Source organism: Simochromis diagramma, unplaced genomic scaffold (assembly GCF_900408965.1).
Source record: "Simochromis diagramma unplaced genomic scaffold, fSimDia1.1 OVJJ01000387.1, whole genome shotgun sequence".
NCBI lineage: Eukaryota > Metazoa > Chordata > Actinopteri > Cichliformes > Cichlidae > Simochromis > Simochromis diagramma.
The window spans coordinates 1,865,491-1,886,748 of NW_024387152.1; the positions used below are offsets into that span (position 1 = coordinate 1,865,491).

At 40.9% G+C, this 21,258-nt stretch overlaps 3 protein-coding genes across 9 annotated transcripts in view; all 3 read right to left on the minus strand.

The window, feature by feature from the left end:
• Positions 1-1,545: 1,545 nt before the first annotated feature.
• On the minus strand, positions 1,546-4,405 carry LOC120743807 (homeobox protein HOX3-like). Its single transcript, XM_040047697.1, has 2 exons — positions 3,950-4,405; positions 1,546-2,746 (listed from the first exon to the last, which is right to left on the minus strand). Exons 1-2 carry the CDS (start codon positions 4,284-4,286, stop codon positions 2,229-2,231), a joined length of 855 nt encoding a protein of 284 aa, XP_039903631.1. The 5' UTR covers positions 4,287-4,405; the 3' UTR covers positions 1,546-2,228.
• A 79-nt stretch (positions 4,406-4,484) lies between these two features.
• Positions 4,485-21,258, minus strand: part of LOC120743805 (homeobox protein Hox-C10a-like) — a 54,700-nt gene continuing 37,926 nt past the window's right edge. For 2 of the 6 annotated variants that reach the window (XM_040047695.1, XM_040047693.1), the window contains 2 exons: positions 19,721-19,762; positions 15,422-15,563 (listed from right to left, as the gene is read on the minus strand). The gene's annotated coding sequence lies outside the window, so the exon portion shown is untranslated. Of the gene's footprint in view, positions 4,599-15,421; positions 16,694-19,720; positions 19,763-21,258 lie in introns of those variants that run through there. The other 4 variants (XM_040047692.1, XM_040047691.1, XM_040047689.1 and 1 more) reach the window with 3 other exon arrangements.
• On the minus strand, positions 4,488-18,056 carry hoxc4a (homeobox C4a). 2 transcript variants are annotated; one of them, XM_040047699.1, is made up of 3 exons: positions 14,427-15,293; positions 13,564-13,918; positions 4,488-4,598 (listed from the first exon to the last, which is right to left on the minus strand). In XM_040047699.1, the coding sequence occupies exons 1-3, from the start codon at positions 14,860-14,862 to the stop codon at positions 4,595-4,597; spliced, it is 795 nt and encodes a 264-aa protein (XP_039903633.1). In that variant the 5' UTR covers positions 14,863-15,293; the 3' UTR covers positions 4,488-4,594. The 2 variants fall into 2 exon arrangements, with proteins under 2 accessions (XP_039903633.1, XP_039903632.1); XM_040047698.1 differs by lacking the exon at positions 4,488-4,598 and having other exon boundaries at positions 5,065-13,918; positions 14,427-18,056.

Here is a 21,258-nt window from a genome sequence, read left to right on the forward strand (position 1 = left end):
TCCTGATCCTCGCCCCCTAAAAACACACGTGATCAAACGGGGCAAAGAAGTCAAGTGAGTGAAAAGGAAATAATGACTTTATGCTGCTAACTAGGAGTGACCCAGCGTGTGAACAACTGGCTAACTTAATGTTGAAATGGAAGCAGTCTGTTCGCCCTTGCACTGGGGCCCTTGGGGGAGGCTTTCTTTGACCCTTGGGGACCCCCCCTCCTCCTTGACCTCATCCACAGAATTACTGCACTTCAGTGTGTGGATCCTCCAGCTTTCAGTGGCTGGAAAAAGATCATGTAGAGGAACCAGAGGTAAAAGTCCTATTGAACCTCAGCACCGTTAAAATCATAAATCACCCAGCATATGGAAGAATTTCAGGAATCCAGCGCTGTCTGCTTCTTCTTCCTTACACTCCCCTCCCCTCTTCCTGGCTCTTTGTAAATGAACATATTTTTTCGAGGAGAACTTTTCTTGCCATGTGTCTTTCTCTCTTTTGCCCTTTATTATATTTCTCCTAAATTACCCAGCTGTCACCACCTCTTCTCTACAGATGTGGTGTGGACGTGGCTTTATTTAGATCGAAATGTTCATAGACTTATAGGTGCTATATAACTCCCCTGACACCTACTGAGGCGTGCTGCAAATGGTGTCAAATATTTACCAAATGCCAGCTGATGAAGCGATGAATTAGGAGCAGGAAGGCATTCCATCCAGAACAACTAGGGGATCAACTTCCTTGTTACCCCCCATTTCATAGCTGTCAGTAGTCATCTGTGATAGCTCATTTACAGCAACACAACTCTTATACATCACATAGCATGCTTATAACTCATGCGCAGTATCGACACCAGGCCTCACGTTATCAAGAATAAGACAGGAATTGCTCCTTTGGAAGTTGCAATCTATCTGATAAACTCTGGAGATTCAGGAGAACATGTGACCCACTTCTGTCAAATGCGTGCATAACGCCCTCCCGCCCAATTTTAAAATCAAAAATAGATGATTAAAAATAACCCTTCCATGACTCTGTTTACATTTCAGAATCCACATGTCACAGTGACACAGTGAACGCCATTTAAAAAAGAAGTCTTCTCATTGTTCTTTAAGATAATATGTTGTCATAAGTGACTGAATGCCACTGGTCTCTGGTGCAGCCCTATAGGATGTTGGAAGGGCTTCTACGCTACACAACTAACATGCCCCCTGAGCGGGAGGCCAGCCCCAACTTGCAGCACTACAATTTGGCTATTGAAAAGGCAAAGGCTGGGAAGGAGGAGGCAAGAGATCTTGTCATGGTGCCCAATGGGTTCAGAGCTTGTGGTTGGAGTGCTGGAAAGACTGCCTTGTCTCAGTGATTAATGGCGGGGAACTCATAGGCAGAAGTGAGGGAGAGGCTTATGTGGCGGGACTGTGCAACATGAATGCACAATACTATGGAGTTTTCAGTGAATCTAAAGCACGCCTTAATTTGATTACAGAGTCGTTCTCATTTTTTCCATTTGGGATCTAATCCAGGAATCTTTAATCATAAAAATACTGCTGGAGAAAAAAAAATGTAAGTCTAATCAGCGATGAATAGGGTAAACATTGCACAAGAGCTACAGTTTTCCCACATTCATTTATTAAGCCTGTACAGTATGTGACATCTCAATTAATCAATAGAAGTATCAAAGACTTGCCGTATCATTTAATAGTTTTAACAAAAATATAACATCATTCAAAACGAACATTAATTTGCCCATTTAACACTTACTAATATTTCACACAACCTGCTATTTAGATGAAAACAAAAATCCTAATGTAACACTTAGAAAATGACAACCACTTAGCAATTGTCTGACAACAGGAAGGCAATGGAAAACTCACTCAAAGTCTACATCATGCATGCATTAACCATGCGACAATACACCCGTAAGATTACAGAACAAAAACATGTAATTATTACTTCATGTCTTGTGCATGCTGTGTGTATGTACAAAAAGCACAGCAAGTTTGAAGGCCCTGCAGTCTTCAGTCACTGTGTTTGAGAAACACAAAAGATATCGCTGTAGGTTTCCTTTAATTAAGATGTGTTCATATGGTTTAATTAAAATGTTCCATGAATGCTGAAAGGGTGTGTTGAGGGAACTTCAACCCTGCTGATCAGACTCATCCTCCAGTCTTTCATAAGTAAGTGAAAGTAGATGTATCATATTGAGATTTTGATGAGCACAGGAGGAGTTGGCCATTATGGGGCCCTAGGGCCACTTTGAAATGCCAGCATGGTGATGACTATCTATGGAGGCCGATGGACCATTTGCAACAGATGGAAGTATGCAGTTCAAATGGGCCAGGTCTGATGGCTGAATATACTGACCACTATTGCTGTTGCTGAAAGAGCCAAATAGAGAGACGTGCAAGTCTGAGGAGGAGGAGGAAGTTCTAACAATGTTTGCATCTGGAAAATTCAGGTGGTCTGCAAAGGAGGTTGAGCTGGAGGACAGGTTGCAGGTGGCCAACTGAGATAAACTTGTCATCTTTCCATACTTCTGTTCCTTCTTGTACCTCATCCTGCGGTTTTGAAACCAGATCTTAACCTGACGATCAGTGAGCTGGAGCCCAGCAGCCATCTCCAGCCTCCTAGGACGACACAGGTAAGGGCTGAAGTGGAACTCCTTCTCCAGCTCCAGCAGCTGGTTGTTGGTAAAGGCTGTCCTCTCCCTCTTCACACTTTGCCTTCCTCTACCTGATAGACCAGCTGCCATGCCACTGCTGACTGATGATGGAGGAAGCACATAAAGAAGAGAGGGTGTTAAAAGGAAAAGCCACACATCTAACAGTTCTATCCTGAAATGTATAACCTGCACATGGAAGACTTCAAGTGCCAGGGAGGCCCGTGTTAATCCTCAGACAATCAACCTGTGACCAAGTAAGAGCCCTCAGCTCTTCCTGCACATTCAGTCATGGCTGTCTACTGTGTCATGTGTTCAGGGAAAGTTACCTCCCGAAGAAGCAGTCTGGGGGAAACATCTGACGCCACTACGGCTGCCTGACAGAACACATTAATCAGAGCTACACACGGAAGCAGACCTGTCAAATCCTCATCTCAGTCACTTAAAAGGTACCTTGGGACCACCACTGAAAATAACCACCATTAGGGATTCAATTTGACATGTATATGAGCAGCACCAGGCTCTGTTGATAATAATGTAACAAAGCCAGGGTTAATGGATACTTAATAAGACCTATAGTGAAAACTATATAACAATAATCTGCCGTACTGGAGGACTGCTTCCTTGTTATATGTCAGCATGTCGACACAGCAAAGTTTAACGATTTCAAAGATTTAAAAAGAAAGAAAAAAAACAGCATGATTAGAACATTAAATTAAAAAAAATCAAAAAGTTTTTTTCTCTCTTTTTTTAAAATATATGGAGATTTTGCTCTCAAAATAAACACGCTTGCCTCTATAGTCATGATGTGATAGAATTAATGAACTGATACAATCCATTTTGAGACCGTGTCAAGAGATGACAGATCGCAGAGTGCTGATTTTTCCTTTTTTTGTGGATTAAAAGAAGTGTTTGTGCAGCATTTGCGCTGCAGCTTGTCTGTTTGGAACATCACTTTGCCTGCAGGACTGGAAAAACAGCCCCGTATGCTGTGAGCATGACAGTGGCATTTGGTTAACTGTTCAGTAACACCAGCACTCATTCATTGACAAAGCAGAAAGAGCGCTCACATTAGAACAAAGTTCTCTTAAGTGTGAGAAAAGTTACTTTGCTGTAGCTGTTCTGCTTCCAAAGAAAGGTAACAAAGACAGTGAGTGTTTGAGTTACATATTCAGTCGAAAAAAGAAACATTTAAAAAGAGGGAAAAACGTGTTTGTAAAGAGCCTAATGAAGCTTCTTGTGTCACAAATATTTTGAACACTCAGTGTCAGCTTTAAAAGGCACAGATAATGAACAAAACCAGTTACCAGATTGTTCAGAGCCAGTGGTCCGTGAATTCATCCAGGGAAAAATTACTTCTGAGCGGCAGATGGTGAGTAGACTGCAGCTCCTGCTCTTGATGTCCAGCTTGCCCTTGCCATGGCAGTGAACCACGGGCTCCAGTGGGCACTCAGATTGTTCATCTGGGTTCAACCTGGAACTGACACGAGAAGAGGAGGTCATGTTTTGCTGATTAAGTTCTGCTTCTTGGCCTCCTCCTCCTCCTTCATTGTATCCCGCGCTTAATTTTGGCACCTGTCCAGAGCTCATAGCAAAACTGTTGCCATGCAGCTGCAGTGGGAGGGCAAACTGTTGGGGGTCCATGGACCCAGCTCATCAAACTGTTTCAAATAAAACCAGGAGTCCCTCAACAGCAGTAAAAGGCGAGGACGTGTGTCTATCTAATATTCGATCACAATTAACCTGAATGTAAAAAGGCACGCGGGAAAGTGCACTTTGAGTAACCATTTGGAACAATTGAATAATATTTACCAGAAGGGTGCCGTGGTCACGTGTGGCAGTCCTCCAATGACGGAGCTTTGGAGTTGGAAAGTAATCCGCCGGCAACTTGGAACCCAGAGGAAGCTTCTGCCATATTTCTTCAGACATTTCTATGAGCAGCCTGCATTTCTTTACCTAGGATATTAAAAAAATATATAATGGAATATGAAAAGACGCCAAACGACTGTGTAATCAGTGTAAGAGAAAGAGGGAGATGTGTTTAAACGGAGAGACAAACATTAGGAGAAAGGGGGGGAGACAGACAAAGCTTACACGTGCGGTGAGCAGCATTTCATTAGAAACTGGGCGCAGATTTCTTGTAATATTGTTACTCTTTTGACAGGACTCATTTTCTCGTTTTATTTTTGAAGGAACCGCCGCTCGCAGCCACACATCCTGAACTTTTGGTGGTAGGTTTGAACAAATACGATGCGAGGATTTTTTTTCCTCTGCGCTACAATACGCGTCTGTGAGGTGGAATAAGAGATGGTTAATAACTGGTTATAGATCACAGCTCATTATTCTGCTGAAGCTTTTCTAGGTGTAAAATTATTAAAAAGAAATTGCGCTCCTTGTTTGCTTGTTTGTTTGTTTGTTTTTTCCCCAGTCAAACGCTATTATAAATAATGGTGCTTATTCGCGTATTTTCATTCTACTAGGGGCACTAACTGGAGTAAATCTGTTTTAAGTCTGTAAAACGAAATCATTACGCTTATTTTGGATAACTTAGTCTGAAACGTATTTAAATACCTATTATAAATTGGCGGGCTTTATAAACACACAGAGCTGTGTTTATAACAGTGTAGCTTTGGCTTAATGGGATTCACTGGGAGTGGTCAAACAAAGACATGACAGTCATTGCCACACAAAGACAAAGGAGGCAATCGTCAAAGATGTTTTTTTTTCTACAGGACAATTCAACGCATTTGCATTAATCAGGCATCACTGTACAGCATCGAGTCCACTGACGGTGGCTCCAGGAGGCAACACTCAAACACTATGGACATCTTTTGGAGGGCTTAAATTCCTCCTTCTGCACGAAGGCGTGAACCCAAACATGAGATGCTCAGTTAAAGGCTCTTGCGCGCCTGTTTGCAGCCACAGTGCCAAACATCCAAGACAACTGGGACTTAGCTATGAAGGCGTAAAACACCTAAATAAAATATGAATTTTTCAACTTCATTTTAAAACCCATAATAAATATTTTTTTCTAGGAGAAGTTATTTGGGATAAAAGCTACATCAATTGTGGCCTAACTGAGTTATACTGTAGGGAAAAAGAACTCATAAAACGTGTTTGTTTAATTCCAGCAATGCGCAATTTTATGCAAAACGGCCACATAACGAGAATAATGAATCTACCACAAAATTATAAATAGTGCTCCCTAAAACATGTTCTAAATGAGAAGGTTTGGGAGACTATACTGAATATTCCAAGCCAGTCTTAATCTTAGCTGAACCATGTTTTGGATGTAAGCTCCTTCTGGTGTTTCAGTACAAAGCTGCAAAGCTGTCGAGAAAACCCTCTTTAGATGTCTCAGAGGTGATGGATTATGCACTCAGGGTTTGCGTGGAAAGAGAGGAGCCTTCCTCCTTCTCCGTTTCACCCCTGCTGCCACTATCACCGATGTTTTACCTGAACCTTTAGAGTGGTGTCACATGCTGAGATTCTTTATTTTTATTTTATTTTATTAGTTGAATTTATTTTTACGTAATGAAATATTTTATATGAAATCAAGGACATGAAACAATTGCTGCCATAGCACAATGCTTACAACATTAATATAATTTCAATTTGACTGCTGTGAGGCTTTAAAAATGTTTGTTGACACTAAAAACTACAGTGTTGATATTTCTTTTCCGCCCTTTTGAATTGTAGCCAGTTAAATAAAGTCTGTGGAAAGGTTTAGTACTTAAATTTAAATTGGCTAAAGGTTAAATTTGTCATTTCCACTGTGAGGTAAATGTGGGCCAGCAAAACTAAATAAACTGATAAAACCCTGACATATGTTTGTGTTTTCGTCTCACGCATAAATAAATCTATTATTAGTAGTAAAAGCAGCATTAGTGTTATTATCAGCTGAATAAGGCAGTGTACATCAGGACTGACTGAAAGTGGGGAAAGTAATTAAATTCGTTTTGTTTTCCTTACCTCACACCCTTGAACATACTCTCTGAATTGGAGATAGAATCTATGATATACTAGCTCAGCAAGACCATAATTTAGCTCCTCCGCGCCTCCACCACAATTCTCCGTGAACTCTGTTTGAACCGCCTCAGTGGCAATAAATCATTTTTCTCTCTCACACAAAAGCGCGCCGGTCGCTCTGGGTGTCAACCCTTTTACAATTCCTCCTTACCTTCTCCGCTCTCTCGCCTGCTGACACAAACAACCAAGGAAATTGTCTATAAACTTTTATTTTTCACAACAATAACGCAGACAGAAAATGGTACTGCAGAATATCCGCAGCTGCGCACAAACGGTGAAATCCGGCAGATGCAACACAATTACGTTTTTCTTTTCTGTTGTCTTTCCCCATATATATGGGCACGCGGGAAGTGCACACACACACACACACACATATATATATATATCTTCCATATAAGAAAAATAAATCTATAAATAGCTCACAAAGCACAAAGGAAGCACGGATCAGTTAATGTATTTCCAGGGGACAGAGCTCCGCAGATAAAGGGAGACTGAGAGAGAGCTGGGGAGAAGACGTTAATGGGCAGAGGATGCTGTCGGTTAAAACGGTGCATACAAATGGCGCTGTCTTGGCAGAGCAAGGAGAAGATTTATGGGCCCGGTGCCCTATATTGCTGTAAACAATGCAGAGTGAAATGAAAAGACTAGAGTTTGCAGACTGCACTTCATAAGTGAGTAAAAGACAGACAATGACAATTTCCCAAACTAGTCCCGACTTTCCTATAAGCGTGTGCATTAACATGAAGTATTAATTTCGGCCTAACTCTGATGTAAATCGTGGCCAGTGGAGAATAGAGACAAACCTCAGTACCGTACTGAAAAGGTGCAATTTAAAAGTGCAATAATTAAAATAACACTCAAAATATTTTTCTATCTATCTAAAAGATCTATCTATCTATCTATCTATCTATCTATCTATCTATCTATCTATCTATCTATCTATCTATCTATCTATCTATCTATCTATCTATCTATCTATCTATCTAAACGTATATACAGAACAACCTAAAGGGGAAAACCTGAACCGTTAAGCCCTCCAGTAAGAAGATCAGGTGGCTTCGAGCTGTGGGGTAAATTTTACTGACATTGTTTGGATCCAGTTGTTAGCTTAGAAGGAAGTGTGCAAAAGTTGTCCTAAGTAATCATCTTTATCCTTTGATTAACAATTTCTACCCAAATGGGGTCTCTTCCAACAAGATCACTCACCCATCCACTGGGCACAAGGTCACTGAATGGTTTAGTGGGTATGAGAATGGTCTGACTCAAACTTTATTATATCAGAGCTCAAATAATCTGAAGACCTATGGGAGATTTTAGTGACCTCCACCGCACCATCATCCTCAAATCAAAAACTGGGCTTATCTTTCCAGCAGAGTTCAGGAGAATTGAAGGATCGATGCCAAGTTGCATAGACTCTGTTCCGGCGACTTACTAAGACATTTTATGTTGTTTTTTTTCCTTTAATTGATAAATATACATGCTTTACGTGGTATTTATTTGTTTACTTATTGTATAGTTTATTTTAAAGTCCTGCATCTTAGATAACAGAGGTGATATGACCCTTCGCGTTAACATCCAATCAAATACAGTACACACAAAGTTAAACTGCAGCAGCAGCAGCTGTCAAAGTGCTCAAAGTTCTGCATGATATGCAACTGGTGGTCACGCAAATACAGCGGATAATCATTTTCAGAGAACAAATCAAATAAAAACCGCATCTCGCTAAACTTCTGCATAATCGTGGATCTATAGTCTCAGGATCGCATATTCAGAACACTTTTGCTAATGAAAAGCGAATAACATAATCATAACTCAATCTAGTGACTGTCTGGGCCCCCTTGTGACACCTCTAACGGAAGAAAATGACTGTAATTTCGAAGGTCCTCAACGATGCAGCAAATGGGCTAATTAAATATTTCTCAGCGAGGCGTTATGATGACAGAAAGTATACTCGTAAGTTTATCCAGGCCATCATTTCCTGTGCGATGTCAACTCTACAGTGGGACACCAGTCCAAGCTGCTTCGTCGTCTCCTGCTTGAAATGTTTGCCAGCGCCGACACTAAATCATTTTTAACATTTCTGATGGCTTTTTAAAATCTAGTTTTATGTAAATTAATCAAACTCTACCTCCACCACGCATGCGCGCACACACTAGGCCGACGCATTTGCTCCCTTGAGTGAACGGATAGGAGAGAGATTTACGGATTTATGACACACCCACTGCTGGTCAATGTGAGACAGCCTCTCTATCCCTGGAAAATAGCAGCATGACCCCTGTTTCAACTCTCAGCCTTTATGCAGCTGCCATGGCTGCCGTTTAAACACACTACAGGATAACAATGCACCGGGCCCGGACCTTTTATGACAAACCAAAGTGACTGAAGAAGACACTCACCTGGGACGAGTTTGAAACAGTTTGCACTTAACCCGGCGCAGACAACAAAAGCAGGCAATCAAGCGCGCAAGCGTCACAACACAGGCGCTTCCGTGTTTCATATTTGGTTTTGTTCAAACATTTCGATTGGTGCTTGTGTGCAAAGTTCTTCTTTTTTCATACATATATCTTCACAGAGAAAGTCCTCGCCCGAGGTGCTCGTAAAGCACATGCAGCCTGCAGCAGTGCAATGTGAGCTGAAATTCATGTGTGATTCAACAGTCTCAAGTCAGAGACGAAACCAGTTAGCTGAGTAAAGACTGAGGAATTTATACACTCAACTTCAAACACACAAAATGCACCAGATCCCTGAAAGGCTGTGAGTTTAAGAATAACTCATATCAAATTAATTCTTCAGATTCAGCCCGGGGGGCGGGGGCAAAATAATAAAGGTAAAAAAGATCTACCATGACCTAAAAAGCTGAATGCAGTGAAACCAAAAATACTTCATTCTAAACTTAAAGAATTAAACTGCTATCCATCCGTGTAGAACTTGTCACAGGTAAGGCCGTATCACTTTGAAGTTTACGCTCTTTCTTGGATCACGTGAGAAGAGAAAAGAAAAATATTTGTGTACGCGATGATTCATTTTCTATCGTTAAACTTAATGCAGTTAAACATTTGTGTTGCTATGAGGAAAAGTTTCCATTGTGTATTAGAACAAAGTTAAAAAAACAAAAAACAAAAAGAAGCAGAGTGACACTGATTTATGACTGACAGGCCTTTTGTTTGAATAGCAATAATATTAAACCGCACGTTTTGTTTATTCCCATAATAAATCAGACAACGCCTAATACAGGTGTATTAGTTAAATCCCTGGCAACGCTAAGTCAAATTGTGCCTCATACACTCTCATTCCATTTAACGCAAATCTTCAGTTACAAGAGCTCAAACAAAGAGGGACATGTCGTCATTGTTCGAAGTGTAATTCGAGCTGCACCTGTACAGACACGATGAGGAGGATGAATTATCACATAAACAACTGACAGACGGTGAGATTAGTTTGGCTTTCAGTGTCAACTGTTTATCCTGGAAGACGGGCTGTTGAATATTTTTCCATCAACGTTGAATATTTGGTTCACACCAGAAAGATCAAAGCGCTCTAACACGCTGAAATCTGCCTGCAAAACCGGATAAGAGTCTCCAAATATCATTTTAAAAAGCGGGTAGTGATTTGCCCCATCAATAATATCTCAAGGGTTGACATCATCGCTTATATTTTCGAGCATCTTCTACTTCTAACAAAACTTAATTAGTAATCTGTTCTGAAGTTCGCTCTCCTCTGTGTCAGGGAAAAAAATGCATGTGGCTAAAAATACAAGTTTGGGGAAGTGCCGAGCCTCCATGGGAAGTTTGAAGGTTTTTGAAGGTCTTTGTCCATAAACTAATCAAAGTGACCAACTGTCCCAGTACTGTCAGAAACATCTATAATTGGCAGCTCACGTCTGAATGTAAGTGCTGACCGGAGACCAGCTATTCTCTTAAGCCACACAGGAGTCATGTGACTGCATCCAGAGACACTCTTTTTAATGCTCCTGTTTGGGTGTGGGGTCTTCAGGGAACTAAAAAGGTAGATTTGTTTACATCTTATTTATAATTTCAATTTAAAAAATAACATTTTAAATACGTACACAAAACAATATTTCTTCCTTTCCTTCTTTTCTCAGACAGACTTAAAAAATATGTTGTAAATTTATATATGTATGTTGCCACTCCATTAACTGCAGTAAAGGTTACCACAAAACTTTGCCACTTTGATTTGGAAACGCCTTCACGGGAGATCGAAAGATTGTTAAATTAAAGAAGAAGGTGTCTGTGTGGAAATCCTGCAATTCTGCTGGGTGCAAGGAAGAGAACCGTCCGAGAGTTCAGCCCTGTCCAGTGTCGTCGCCCCCACCCCGCCAAATTAACAAAAGAAGAAACACATTGAGTGATCCCCCGCAGCAGGCCTCTCTATCGGCACAACGCAGAAAAGAAAGCCGAGGCCGAAGGGGACCAGCGAGGGCGCACACAGAAGGTACACGTATAGAGAGTGAGTTGGGTCACAGGGTTGGAGAGGTCGGCCATCCAGACTGAAATGAGCCTAATGGGACAGAAAATGTGTCCCCGAGGTGAACTCGGCCTTCTACCATTTCGCCCCCAAACTTCAATAAAGTACCTTTTCAGCTTCGCGACATGGAGGCGACAGGGCCTAGAAAGAGGCTGGAGGGATGCTGGGACTGTGGCGAGCACATTAATTTCTCTAATCTGTCCAGCAACATAAAGGCTTCTGGATTCATTTTTCAGCGCCGTCTCACCACTATTCTACTGCCCATCCAAAGCCCTGTCCAAAAAGTAGGTTTGAACCTCTTTGGTCCAGCTTAAAGTCCAACTTAACTTTCACATTTGTGGGAAAAGCAGTCAAATAAAAAGAAAAGTGGCAGAGGATGCGACCCCGTCTACATAATATTTGATAAGATCAAAACTGGTTGTTGTCAGAGCTGTTTTCCAGAACAGAACACAAAGCTCTATGGGGAAAGATTGATGATGGAAAATACCTCATCCTTTTGTGCTCTTTTGCCTCCCACTACGCGAGGCATTTTATAAGGCCTATTCATGTCACAATTTCAATAATCTATCAAATTCTTGCGCGTCTTTGGGCTCAAGCCATTTTTAAACCGAAATCCTTCTTCCCAAAATTGTTCCCAAAAAAAAAAAAAAATGGGGGGAAGAATGGGAGACAAAATGAAAGCACTTCAGGCACTTCAGTTGATGATTCAGTTAAAAAGACTTTCTTCAAATTATTGCATCAGTCCAGCAGGTTTTCAGCAGCAAAGAGTCCTGCAGTGAGTTGGTCCCCCTGCCAGATGAAAGTCGCACGATGACGTTGCACAGAGACGCCTTAGCGCCGTTTTTGAAGTTTCTACAGTCTCGCGAGCTGCAGCATACTACGGAGGCAAACTGCCCACTGGGGAGTCAGCAGACAAATGAGCCAAAGTGTTTATACAAGCAAGAGTCAAAGAGTGAACAGACAAGAAAACAACAGCATTCCTTTTTGTGGAGAGGGCACTGCTTTAGATCAATTTAAAAAAATGTTTAAAAAACAAAAACAAAGGTAAGCTAGTGTACTTCATCAGCATCTTCACTCAGATATTTAACGAAGACCACACGACGCATTATACTGAATCTATCGGCAGATCACGACTTTATTTTTTTTATTCATTTCACATTTGAAAACCCAGTCGCATGGCGCAGAGGACTATAGAAAAGCAGGGCAACCACTATTGTTACAAAATGAATAATTTCACAACAATCTAAAATCTCTAACACATTGCAAATGTACTCTAAATTAAACGCATGCATCTTTGTGTTCAAGTCAGGACGAAGGAAGCGAGTAGCTTCTTTTGTGGCACTGGCAGAGGCAGTGCAGTGTGGACTGGAGGGCCTCAGTGGCTTGTCTAATTGAATGCCCTTCAGACTGATGAGGTTGCACGTATACTGCACAGCGCAAACTATTTCATTTTCATATTTTAGAAATAACTTCAATCCATTATGAGTGAAGCTTTAACACGCGCGCGCGCACACACACACACACACACACACACACACACACACACACACACACACACACACACACAGTGTCTGTACACATTGCAAATATAAACACGCAAAAAAGGGAGCTGCAGGATTGACAAACACAGTTTAAAAACACAGTGATTTTTGTTTCCCTCGTGAAATGTCCAGTATTCACACATCTGTACACTTTTAAGGAGCTTCTCCAATTTGCAACAGTAGACCTCACCTTACCTAAAATGAACTTGGAACAAACGTATTTAAAACTAGTAGACACTCACTGTTTTATTGACCAATATGATTAGCACAAGTACACTAAACTCCGTTTATTGCATTTCACAATAATCTGCTTTGAACGGTCTAAAACACAACATCAACACCACAAAACTAAATTGCAAAAAATGAAAAAGAAAAAGAAAAATCCTGTTTCTGAAATACACGAGGTAATTCACACATTGTTATTCTCCTAAACATACAAGTTCAAGATCAATGGTGTGTTCCAGCTTTCTTTTTTATATACCAAAAATAACTATTATTATAGTGATTTCCTTCCAGTGTTGTTTGAAATAAATAGATTGTGCATTTCACCTTGGGCAGCAGGGCAAAAGAATGGCCCACAATAACATTTTGATAAAATGTATATTTTTTTCTACTTTTTCATCCTTCATTCAAAACATTTTTTAATAAAAAACATCATTTTAATTGAACTTCAAATAAATTAAACCCTGTGTCACGTAAAAATAATTCATCGGTATTCGCAGTAATCCATGCTATATAACATGCATTTTATATAACTTTGGACTTAAAGGAAACCGCACAAGATAGCTACGAAAACAAAATATATAAGTGTTCTATAAATAACCAGTTCTTATTCTACCCCCAGTAATGGTTCGTGGTTTTATAACCTGGTAATATCCTCGCCATGCTGAGCTCCGGTAAGTTCGTCGGGGGCCCCGGTGTTAGTGGCCGAGGCAGCGGCAACAGCGCCGGCTGCTGAGCTTGTGTTGGACCCGGAGGAAGAGGAGGAGGATCTCACTTTGGTGTTCGGGAGCCTGTGATCCTTTTTCCATTTCATCCTGCGGTTTTGAAACCAGATTTTAATCTGCCGCTCGGAGAGAACCAGGGTGTGTGCGATCTCGATGCGCCTCCGCCGAGTTAAATATCGGTTATAGTGGAATTCCTTCTCCAATTCTAAGACTTGCTGCCGGGTGTATGCTGTCCTAGACCGCTTGGGCTCCGTCCCATTGTAACCAGAGTTCACTGGAAGAAGGAGAAGAGGAGAGAAAGGGAGACAGAGAACGGAGGAAAGGAGGGGTAAACAAGAATGGCCTCAACTGAGATATGGCTGGAAAGATTTATTGGTTATGAATGTTTAGCTGTTTGAGAAATTTAAATGGGAAGTTAAGAACTTCTCAGCGTAATGAGAGGACACTCACATCCAACTATGAGCTAAATTATTAATGCAAGATTACAAAGCTCAGATTTTTTTTCTTATTCATTTCTCCCCCTCTCTCCATCGCGCAATACATAACAGCAGAAGCCACATGGTGATACGGCTGCCCTGAGTATACCTCGGCTATAAAATTTATGGTGGGTGTAATTACCAATGCCGAGTCGTAAATCCGCCTCAATTGTGCCATTTCAAAGGCTTCCCTGCTATCGGAGCAGGGGCTGGCAACGAGATGGGAGTCAGAGGGACTGATAAAGGGAGGGAAGGGGAGAGAGGAGCATGAGGAGTGCAGGGAACATAAACACACAAGTTGCCTACCAGTGCTGACGTGAATTTTCTTCATCCATGGGTACACCACAGGCTGTTTGGAGGAGGCTGTGCTGTTTGGATGCTCCGGGGTAGCTTGGTTGCAGGCGGAGGTTGCGGCCGGTGGGGTGGCGGGGGACATGGACAACTGTGGGGTTTCACATGAAGCAGGTTGCCCTTTCCCTGTCAGTAGATGCGCAGAATGGGGTATTCCATGTCCCCTTGGCGTGTCAGGTTCAGGGATGCTTGCACAGTTAAACTGGCGCTCTTGGTAGCTCGCCCGCGGAGGATATAACTCCTGATGGTGATGCTGGTAGCCAGTGTCCCTTGCGCGGCTGTAATATTCTGGACTATGCTCGGGGATGTAGTTATTTTGCGAATATTCCTCGCATGGAGGAAATTTCGGATCAATGTAGTTAGACTCCATCAAATACGAGCTCATGATCATTAATTTCTGGAGTGGAAAATAATTTTTCTAGCTTTGTCGTTTTTCTGCTCCATAAAGCCCTCCTACTTGCGAGCAGCCCTGTAAAGTTACTTTTACCACGTGACCCAATGGCCCAATAGCAGGGTAAGAGGTAGTTCCCGGATAAGGAACCAGAGGTATTTAGCATACCTACAGTCGCCATTGTGGGCACAAATCTTTCTCTCTCGCTCTCTCTCTCTCTTTCTCTCTTTCTCTCTCTCTCTCTCTCTGGCTGCGTTACCAAGGCAATTGATCTTGGGGACAAAACTAGTAGCTAGTTGCTGACCAAGGAAAAAATATAACAGGCAAATACAGTGGTCTCAATTATTCAAAGGGACAAGGATGAGGTACAACAACAAACCAGTCATTGTGTTAGTTATAACACCTGATTAACAAAGACTGTCTCTGACAACAAAGCTTCAGCTGTGACACAGCCCAGGGTCTCTTCACAAGACTAAGAATAAAGTCTGGATTTCTTTCTTTCTTTCTTTCTTTCTTTCTTTCTTTCTTTCTTTCTTTCTTTCTTTCTTTTCTTTCTTTCTTTCTTTCTTTCTTTCTTTCTTCCCTATAAAACATTTCAGCAGTAACATATGTAAGACATCGTGACTATGAATGTCAGTGGAGAGGTGGAGAGGTGAATGGTCTCCAGCTTTGGAGAAGATGAAGACTGATCATTTGTGGTGCTGGACAGAAGTGGACAGAGAGAAACAATCTGCCTCAGTGGCAGGTTCTTCAACAATGAGAAATTTAGGTTTATCTATTTCAAATCCATATTAATTTCTTTAAGACTACACATTTGCATGGATTTTTTCAGCTTTTAAATGAAAATTGGTAAGAATAATCAGAATCAGAATGCTTTATTAATCCCTGCGGAAATTATGTGGCCACAGTAGCTCCAAGACAGTAAGAACAGTAACTAACTAAACTAAATTAAATAATACAGTATATTACAAAATTACAAAATATAACAAAAAAGATTTAAAAGGTACAAATGGCTCAGTTATGAATATCCCAGTATATAGCATTAAGACTGGGACTGAATTACAGAAGGATTCTGTATCTGAGGTTGCTGCTTTAAAGTCACAGTGGCCAAAATCTGTTGGAACAAAAGCTGCAAAATGCTTTACAACATAAAAGATTTTAAGAGTGCATCCATGGTGCTTCTATTCTATCCTACAGAAAGACAAAGCTAAACTCTTTTAATCTCTAACCTTTGCTTCCATAAGGCACAACACAACAAAGCAACCATAGAAAACAAAACACTGCATAAATCCAAATTTGAATATAAACCCTGACATGCAACAGACGAAAATGTCATAGACACAACAAAACTGCAACACAAATGTGGGCTAAGCAGGCATCAAACATCCAACTGATCAAACTTACATAATATCACTAATATGATGTCACAGATCAGGGGCACACAACCCTGCAGAGAAGCATTCACCAGGAGCTCACAAACCAGCCAGCAGTGAAACTACATCACTATTATGTCACAGAGCAGAGGGTGTAATGAGCTGCTGATTTAACTGCAGGACCAGTATTGTGTCACTGTGAAGTTGCTGCAGACAAGAGAGTCTGCTGTACACACTCTTGACTAAGTGAACATCTGTCCTAAATGCAGGATAGCAATTCACGACACGTGTAAATAGAAATCAGCCACCAGTCCTTGTGATCTTGAGTGGTGCTAATTCCCTCTTCTTCTGACTGCAGTTTTACAGCTTGAAAAAGCCCTTATCTGTTACCTGGTGCACATGTTTCTGAGCTTTGTAATGGCCCAAATAAAAGCGCAGGAACAATCAATGAACAGCATCTATGTGAGGAAAAACAACACTGTTAGGCAGATGAGACAGGCCATTGAAACTACAAGAAGTGCTGAAGAAGAATTGCAGAATGCAACATCCCGATGATTAGTAAACAAACATGGTTACACAATGCTTCAAACTAGAATTTAAACAGTAAAATACAAACACTGAAAGTATTACAACATTTTCTTTTGTTCAGCAGCCGTTAGGCAAATCCACCCTGAAAATGTTGCATGCTAACCCTGGCTGAAAGCACTGACCATGAGCCAAGGCATACAGCACTGGTGGTCTGTTGTTTTATTGTAAACTGATACTGCCTGGGTGTATAAACTTGTCATGTGCTGGAAGCTTCCCATTGTTTTCTCAGAGTCAGCTGTAGGCAGACAGAGTGAAGTTAACCTCCCTATCACCTCAACACCCCCATGTTTCACATATATGTCTTCAGGTGGAGAGTAATAATAATAATAATAATAATAATAATAATAATAATAATAATAATAATAATACAATGATATATTTCCATTCAAACCATCACATTACAAGTTAAGCATCTATTTTCACAGCAGCAGTTAAATAATACGGTTAAAAACGACGTGAAATTGCTTATCATAATTCCGGCTGTACTGTTTGTAAAGAATGCGCACGACATTTCTATTACCCCTAGTGAGGATGTTAGAGGCGTTTTATAGAGCAATAAAAGCCGTAAATCAGTCACTTTTAAACGACCCCTGGTTCCTAACGTGTTTTACAGGGTCTGACACAGTAGTAGCCGCACAGTGCACGTTCTCTGTGGCCTACCTACACAATCTGTGGCTGTCTGAGCTATGAATACACTTTGTGACAGCGTTATTGCTCTGCCAGAGCCCGTGGATGGGGTGGATGCAGGCTGTATGTATCATCGTTGATGCTTGTATATGCAAAAGCAGGAGGAAAAAAATGCCAGAGAGACGTGAAGGGAAGCAGATGCAGAACAATTCATCGACTGGCGTGGTATTTCAGTTGCCCATGTATTCCTGTAGAGACGTATTTGCGACTGCTTGTACTTCACACAAATTCGGTTCTACAGGGTATACATATAGACAACTAATGTGTTTTAGGTTAGACACTGTAAAAGGTCATCTGCCGGGCAAATATCTGTGGCAAGCAGGTTATCGTGCATTTCACAGTCGTGTCACAAGAAGCATCAGAGTGGAAATACCACAGAAAGCGTGCGTCAAAGCGGATTCTGTTTATCAGGATTCAAGAAGCAAAGCCACAAACAACCCCACTCCTGCTATGGATACATCTACAAGCAAGGGAAAACACACATTTTACGTCCTTTCTCTAAAAATAAAATATCCGTGAGTGCACACGTATGCCTACACACACACACACACACACACACACACACACACACACACACACACACACACACACACACACACACACACACACAAAGCATAAAGACGCCGTACGCAGAGAACAGAAAGGGTCTCTTTTCTCAACATTCAGCCTCTGCCTTTGAGGTGCCTCCTATATGAATATTCAGCTACAAACACGAAGGATACAAAGGGACGGCGTGACAGCACACATGAAAAATAAGTTTCTATTGTTCCCAACCATTTCTTCTGCTTGCTATTACCATACTGACCGCTCGGTAACCTTTCTTGCTGCCACTCTGGAAGCTAATGAGAAAAGCCTCGGATGAAAAATGCAATATCAGACATGTGACCTGTTTCGGGGTTATTAAAAACAGCAAACATGCTCAGATTGTGAATCAATGGAATTGATTAGAGCGGTGATGCACAGGGTGCTTCAAACACTGTCAAAAAACATCTCAATCTACATATTTCTCCGCCAGCATCCCGCGCATCAATTTGATTTTTTAAAATTGATTAACAAAGCCTCCCGCCCCAACACACAGTGAACTCCCGAGAAGTGGTAACAAAAAAATCTAACTCATATTCATTTGGATTTTTTTCATATTCTCATCAAAAGACATGCTGTTTGTCGTGCACACAACCAGTGTGAAAGGAGCTACATACACACCACCTACTCCCTCTCGCCCCATGCGCTCTGGCGGACGCATTTTAATATTAGTTAGACAGCCTGACCCGCGTTTCACCCCTCGCGTTTGACTGGTTCCAATAGTTCACTGCCAAGGATTATTGATGGAGAGACAGCAATGAATTCTTTCTCCCCACAAATGGCTTTCAGATCGTGCACCTAGTTCAATAACTAGTTATAATGTAGAAGTACAAAAAATGAGGCCCTCAGGCAGACTAATTTGATGTTTCATTTGTTCATTTGAGAAATTAAGCTTCCCCTTTTCCTCCCCTGCAAAATAACAGCCTTACAAGCGTGTTCACACATGTACATATGTAAACAAAATAAATCTGTGCAAAACTATGTGGAGGTCGTTCTGTCCACGCAGTGCTGCTATTTTTCTTTTTTCTTTTTTTTTAATTTGGTGGCCGAGTACCTGACCTGGATGCAGACAGTGCAGCAATATTGTGCTCCCTGATGAAAACGGTTACGATGCGCTTTTAATCAAACTCTTAACCTAATAGCCTTTCCACGTTTACTCTCCCCAGGTGTAATAACGTTAAGCTGTATCGTCCAGTTAAAATAAAAAGTTTTAATGAAGTGCAGACAGACTGGAGACTAGTTGGATATGAATACTCTTTAAAAAGCAGCAGCCAAGGGAGCAGAGGCGGTTTCAGGAACTAGATTCCTCCTATAAACAGTTGGTTGGTTTCGAAGCAATGATGTGGTTCATAAGACTCACTGCGCAGTTAAATCCGGCTAACTGGCACTGCAAGAAGTTGAGAGGATAGGATGGTAATTCCATCTTAAGTTGGAGTTTTTGTTTAGGCGTCCAATGTTGGAAATCGTAAGAAACGAGACACAGAACATAACGCCAGAGTGTCTGGATAAATTAAGTGGAAGTGCAGATATTAAGGTGGTTGCTGCCATTGAAAAAGCAACTCCGCCAGACAAGCATTACTCTCAAATAAAGGTAGGCAGATAAGCGTGGGGCAATGCGTAACACTTACTATTAAATCCGCAGTCTCACTCACTTTGGCTCGTTGAAATGCCTGAAAAATAGAGAGAAAGAACGAAAAGAATTAAAAGGGTAATCATGACAAAATGGTTCATAAAGGTCCGTAAAAATTTTCCTCATTAAGTGACAAAATGAATTTTTGCACCCAAACTGCAAAAATAAATTTCTCGAGGAAGAAATTAGCTTTATAATTTGTTCAATTAACATTTTATTTTTAAAACATGTATTAGACACCCCCCCCCCCCCCCAAAAAAAAACAAACAAACAAAAAAAAAAACCCAACAAAATTTTTAACGAAGCAGCCTATCTGTCACGGATATCACGCATTTGAGGATGGCATAAACATATGCGGTGTCCGTACCATATTTCCGGTTTTTTGCTCCAATTTTAAAAAGCCACTGTATAATCTAAAAATAAATCTAAATATATAAATTGGCCACATACAAATATGAAAAGGAGATTATATAATACAATCGAAAGCCACAAATGTATTTCATTATAATGATTTCCTTCGTGTTTCCTACAGTAAATCACTCAAAGTTCAAATACAGAAAGAAACTGTTTGCATGTGTTTCCTTTTTTCCTAATGACCCGTCAGTCCGTCCCTTTGCCTCTCATATCCTCTGCTATCTACTTAAGCGAGGCTGTCCTAGAAAAGCTCTGACATGTGTAGGGCTGCTGCAGAACTGGGACCGAGGGCGAAAATTTAGGACGGGTCATTTTCAGACAGTAAAAGTAAATTTACAACCATTTTGGTATTTCCTTGGGCAAATTTTCTAAGAATAGAAATCCCTGGACTTCCAGAGCCCTGTGGAATTATGGCGGAGAGTCAATAATAATTCAAAAAAAAAACCCAAAACAACTAGTTTGTCTTCACATTGTAAATAAATTCTTGCTGAGTTAAACAAAAAAACCCGATGTAATAGGACTTTATGGTTTTTATTTGGGCTCAGACAAAAGGATGTTTGTGTTCACCCGGAAATGACCTCCGAGGTTTGAATGATGACAATGTCAGCTCCACAGGTCAAAGAAAGGAATACGACAGCTCAGAACATGGCAGTGAAAACGGATGTTTGTGCCATTTCACTTTTATTGTGATGCTATAAGAGTGTTTTTGGAAAGGTCTGTCCTAGTTTTAGTGAGGTTAAACCAGGTCTTTAATTCAAAGTGACTAAAAAGTACTGAGAGTAAAATTATTTCGATTGTAATAAGCGCCCTGTAGCCCCATGAATGTGGCAAAACACACGTGAATATTTGTTTCTAATTTATTGTAAAAGAAAAAATATATTCACTAGTCATTTCTGCAGGAAAACAAATATTTTCCTTTTGTTTTGTTTCATTTTAGTGCGAGAGTTATGGGAGTTAATGGGATATGACAAATGTCTGTATTACGTAAAAAAGCAACGAAATTGCTTTTGAAAAAAGGAGGAAATAAAAAATAATAATGAGAAGAAAGAGGAACTAACAATGCCCTGACTTGGACACGTTGCCCCCGCAGTGTATCACTCACACAGCAGCGTGTTATACAGT

Excerpts from the sequence above, each read along its gene's own strand:
- hoxc4a (XM_040047698.1), bottom strand. The coding sequence starts at position 14,862 with ATGATCATGAGCTCGTATTTGATGGAGTCTAACTACATTGATCCGAAA. Across the intron at positions 13,919-14,426 it reads GAAAATTCACGTCAGCACTG|TGAACTCTGGTTACAATGGG; the intron begins GTAGGCAACTTG and ends TCCTTCTTCCAG.
- LOC120743807 (XM_040047697.1), bottom strand. The coding sequence starts at position 4,286 with ATGGACCCCCAACAGTTTGCCCTCCCACTGCAGCTGCATGGCAACAGT. Across the intron at positions 2,747-3,949 it reads CACTGGCTCTGAACAATCTG|TCAGCAGTGGCATGGCAGCT; the intron begins GTAACTGGTTTT and ends CTCCATCATCAG.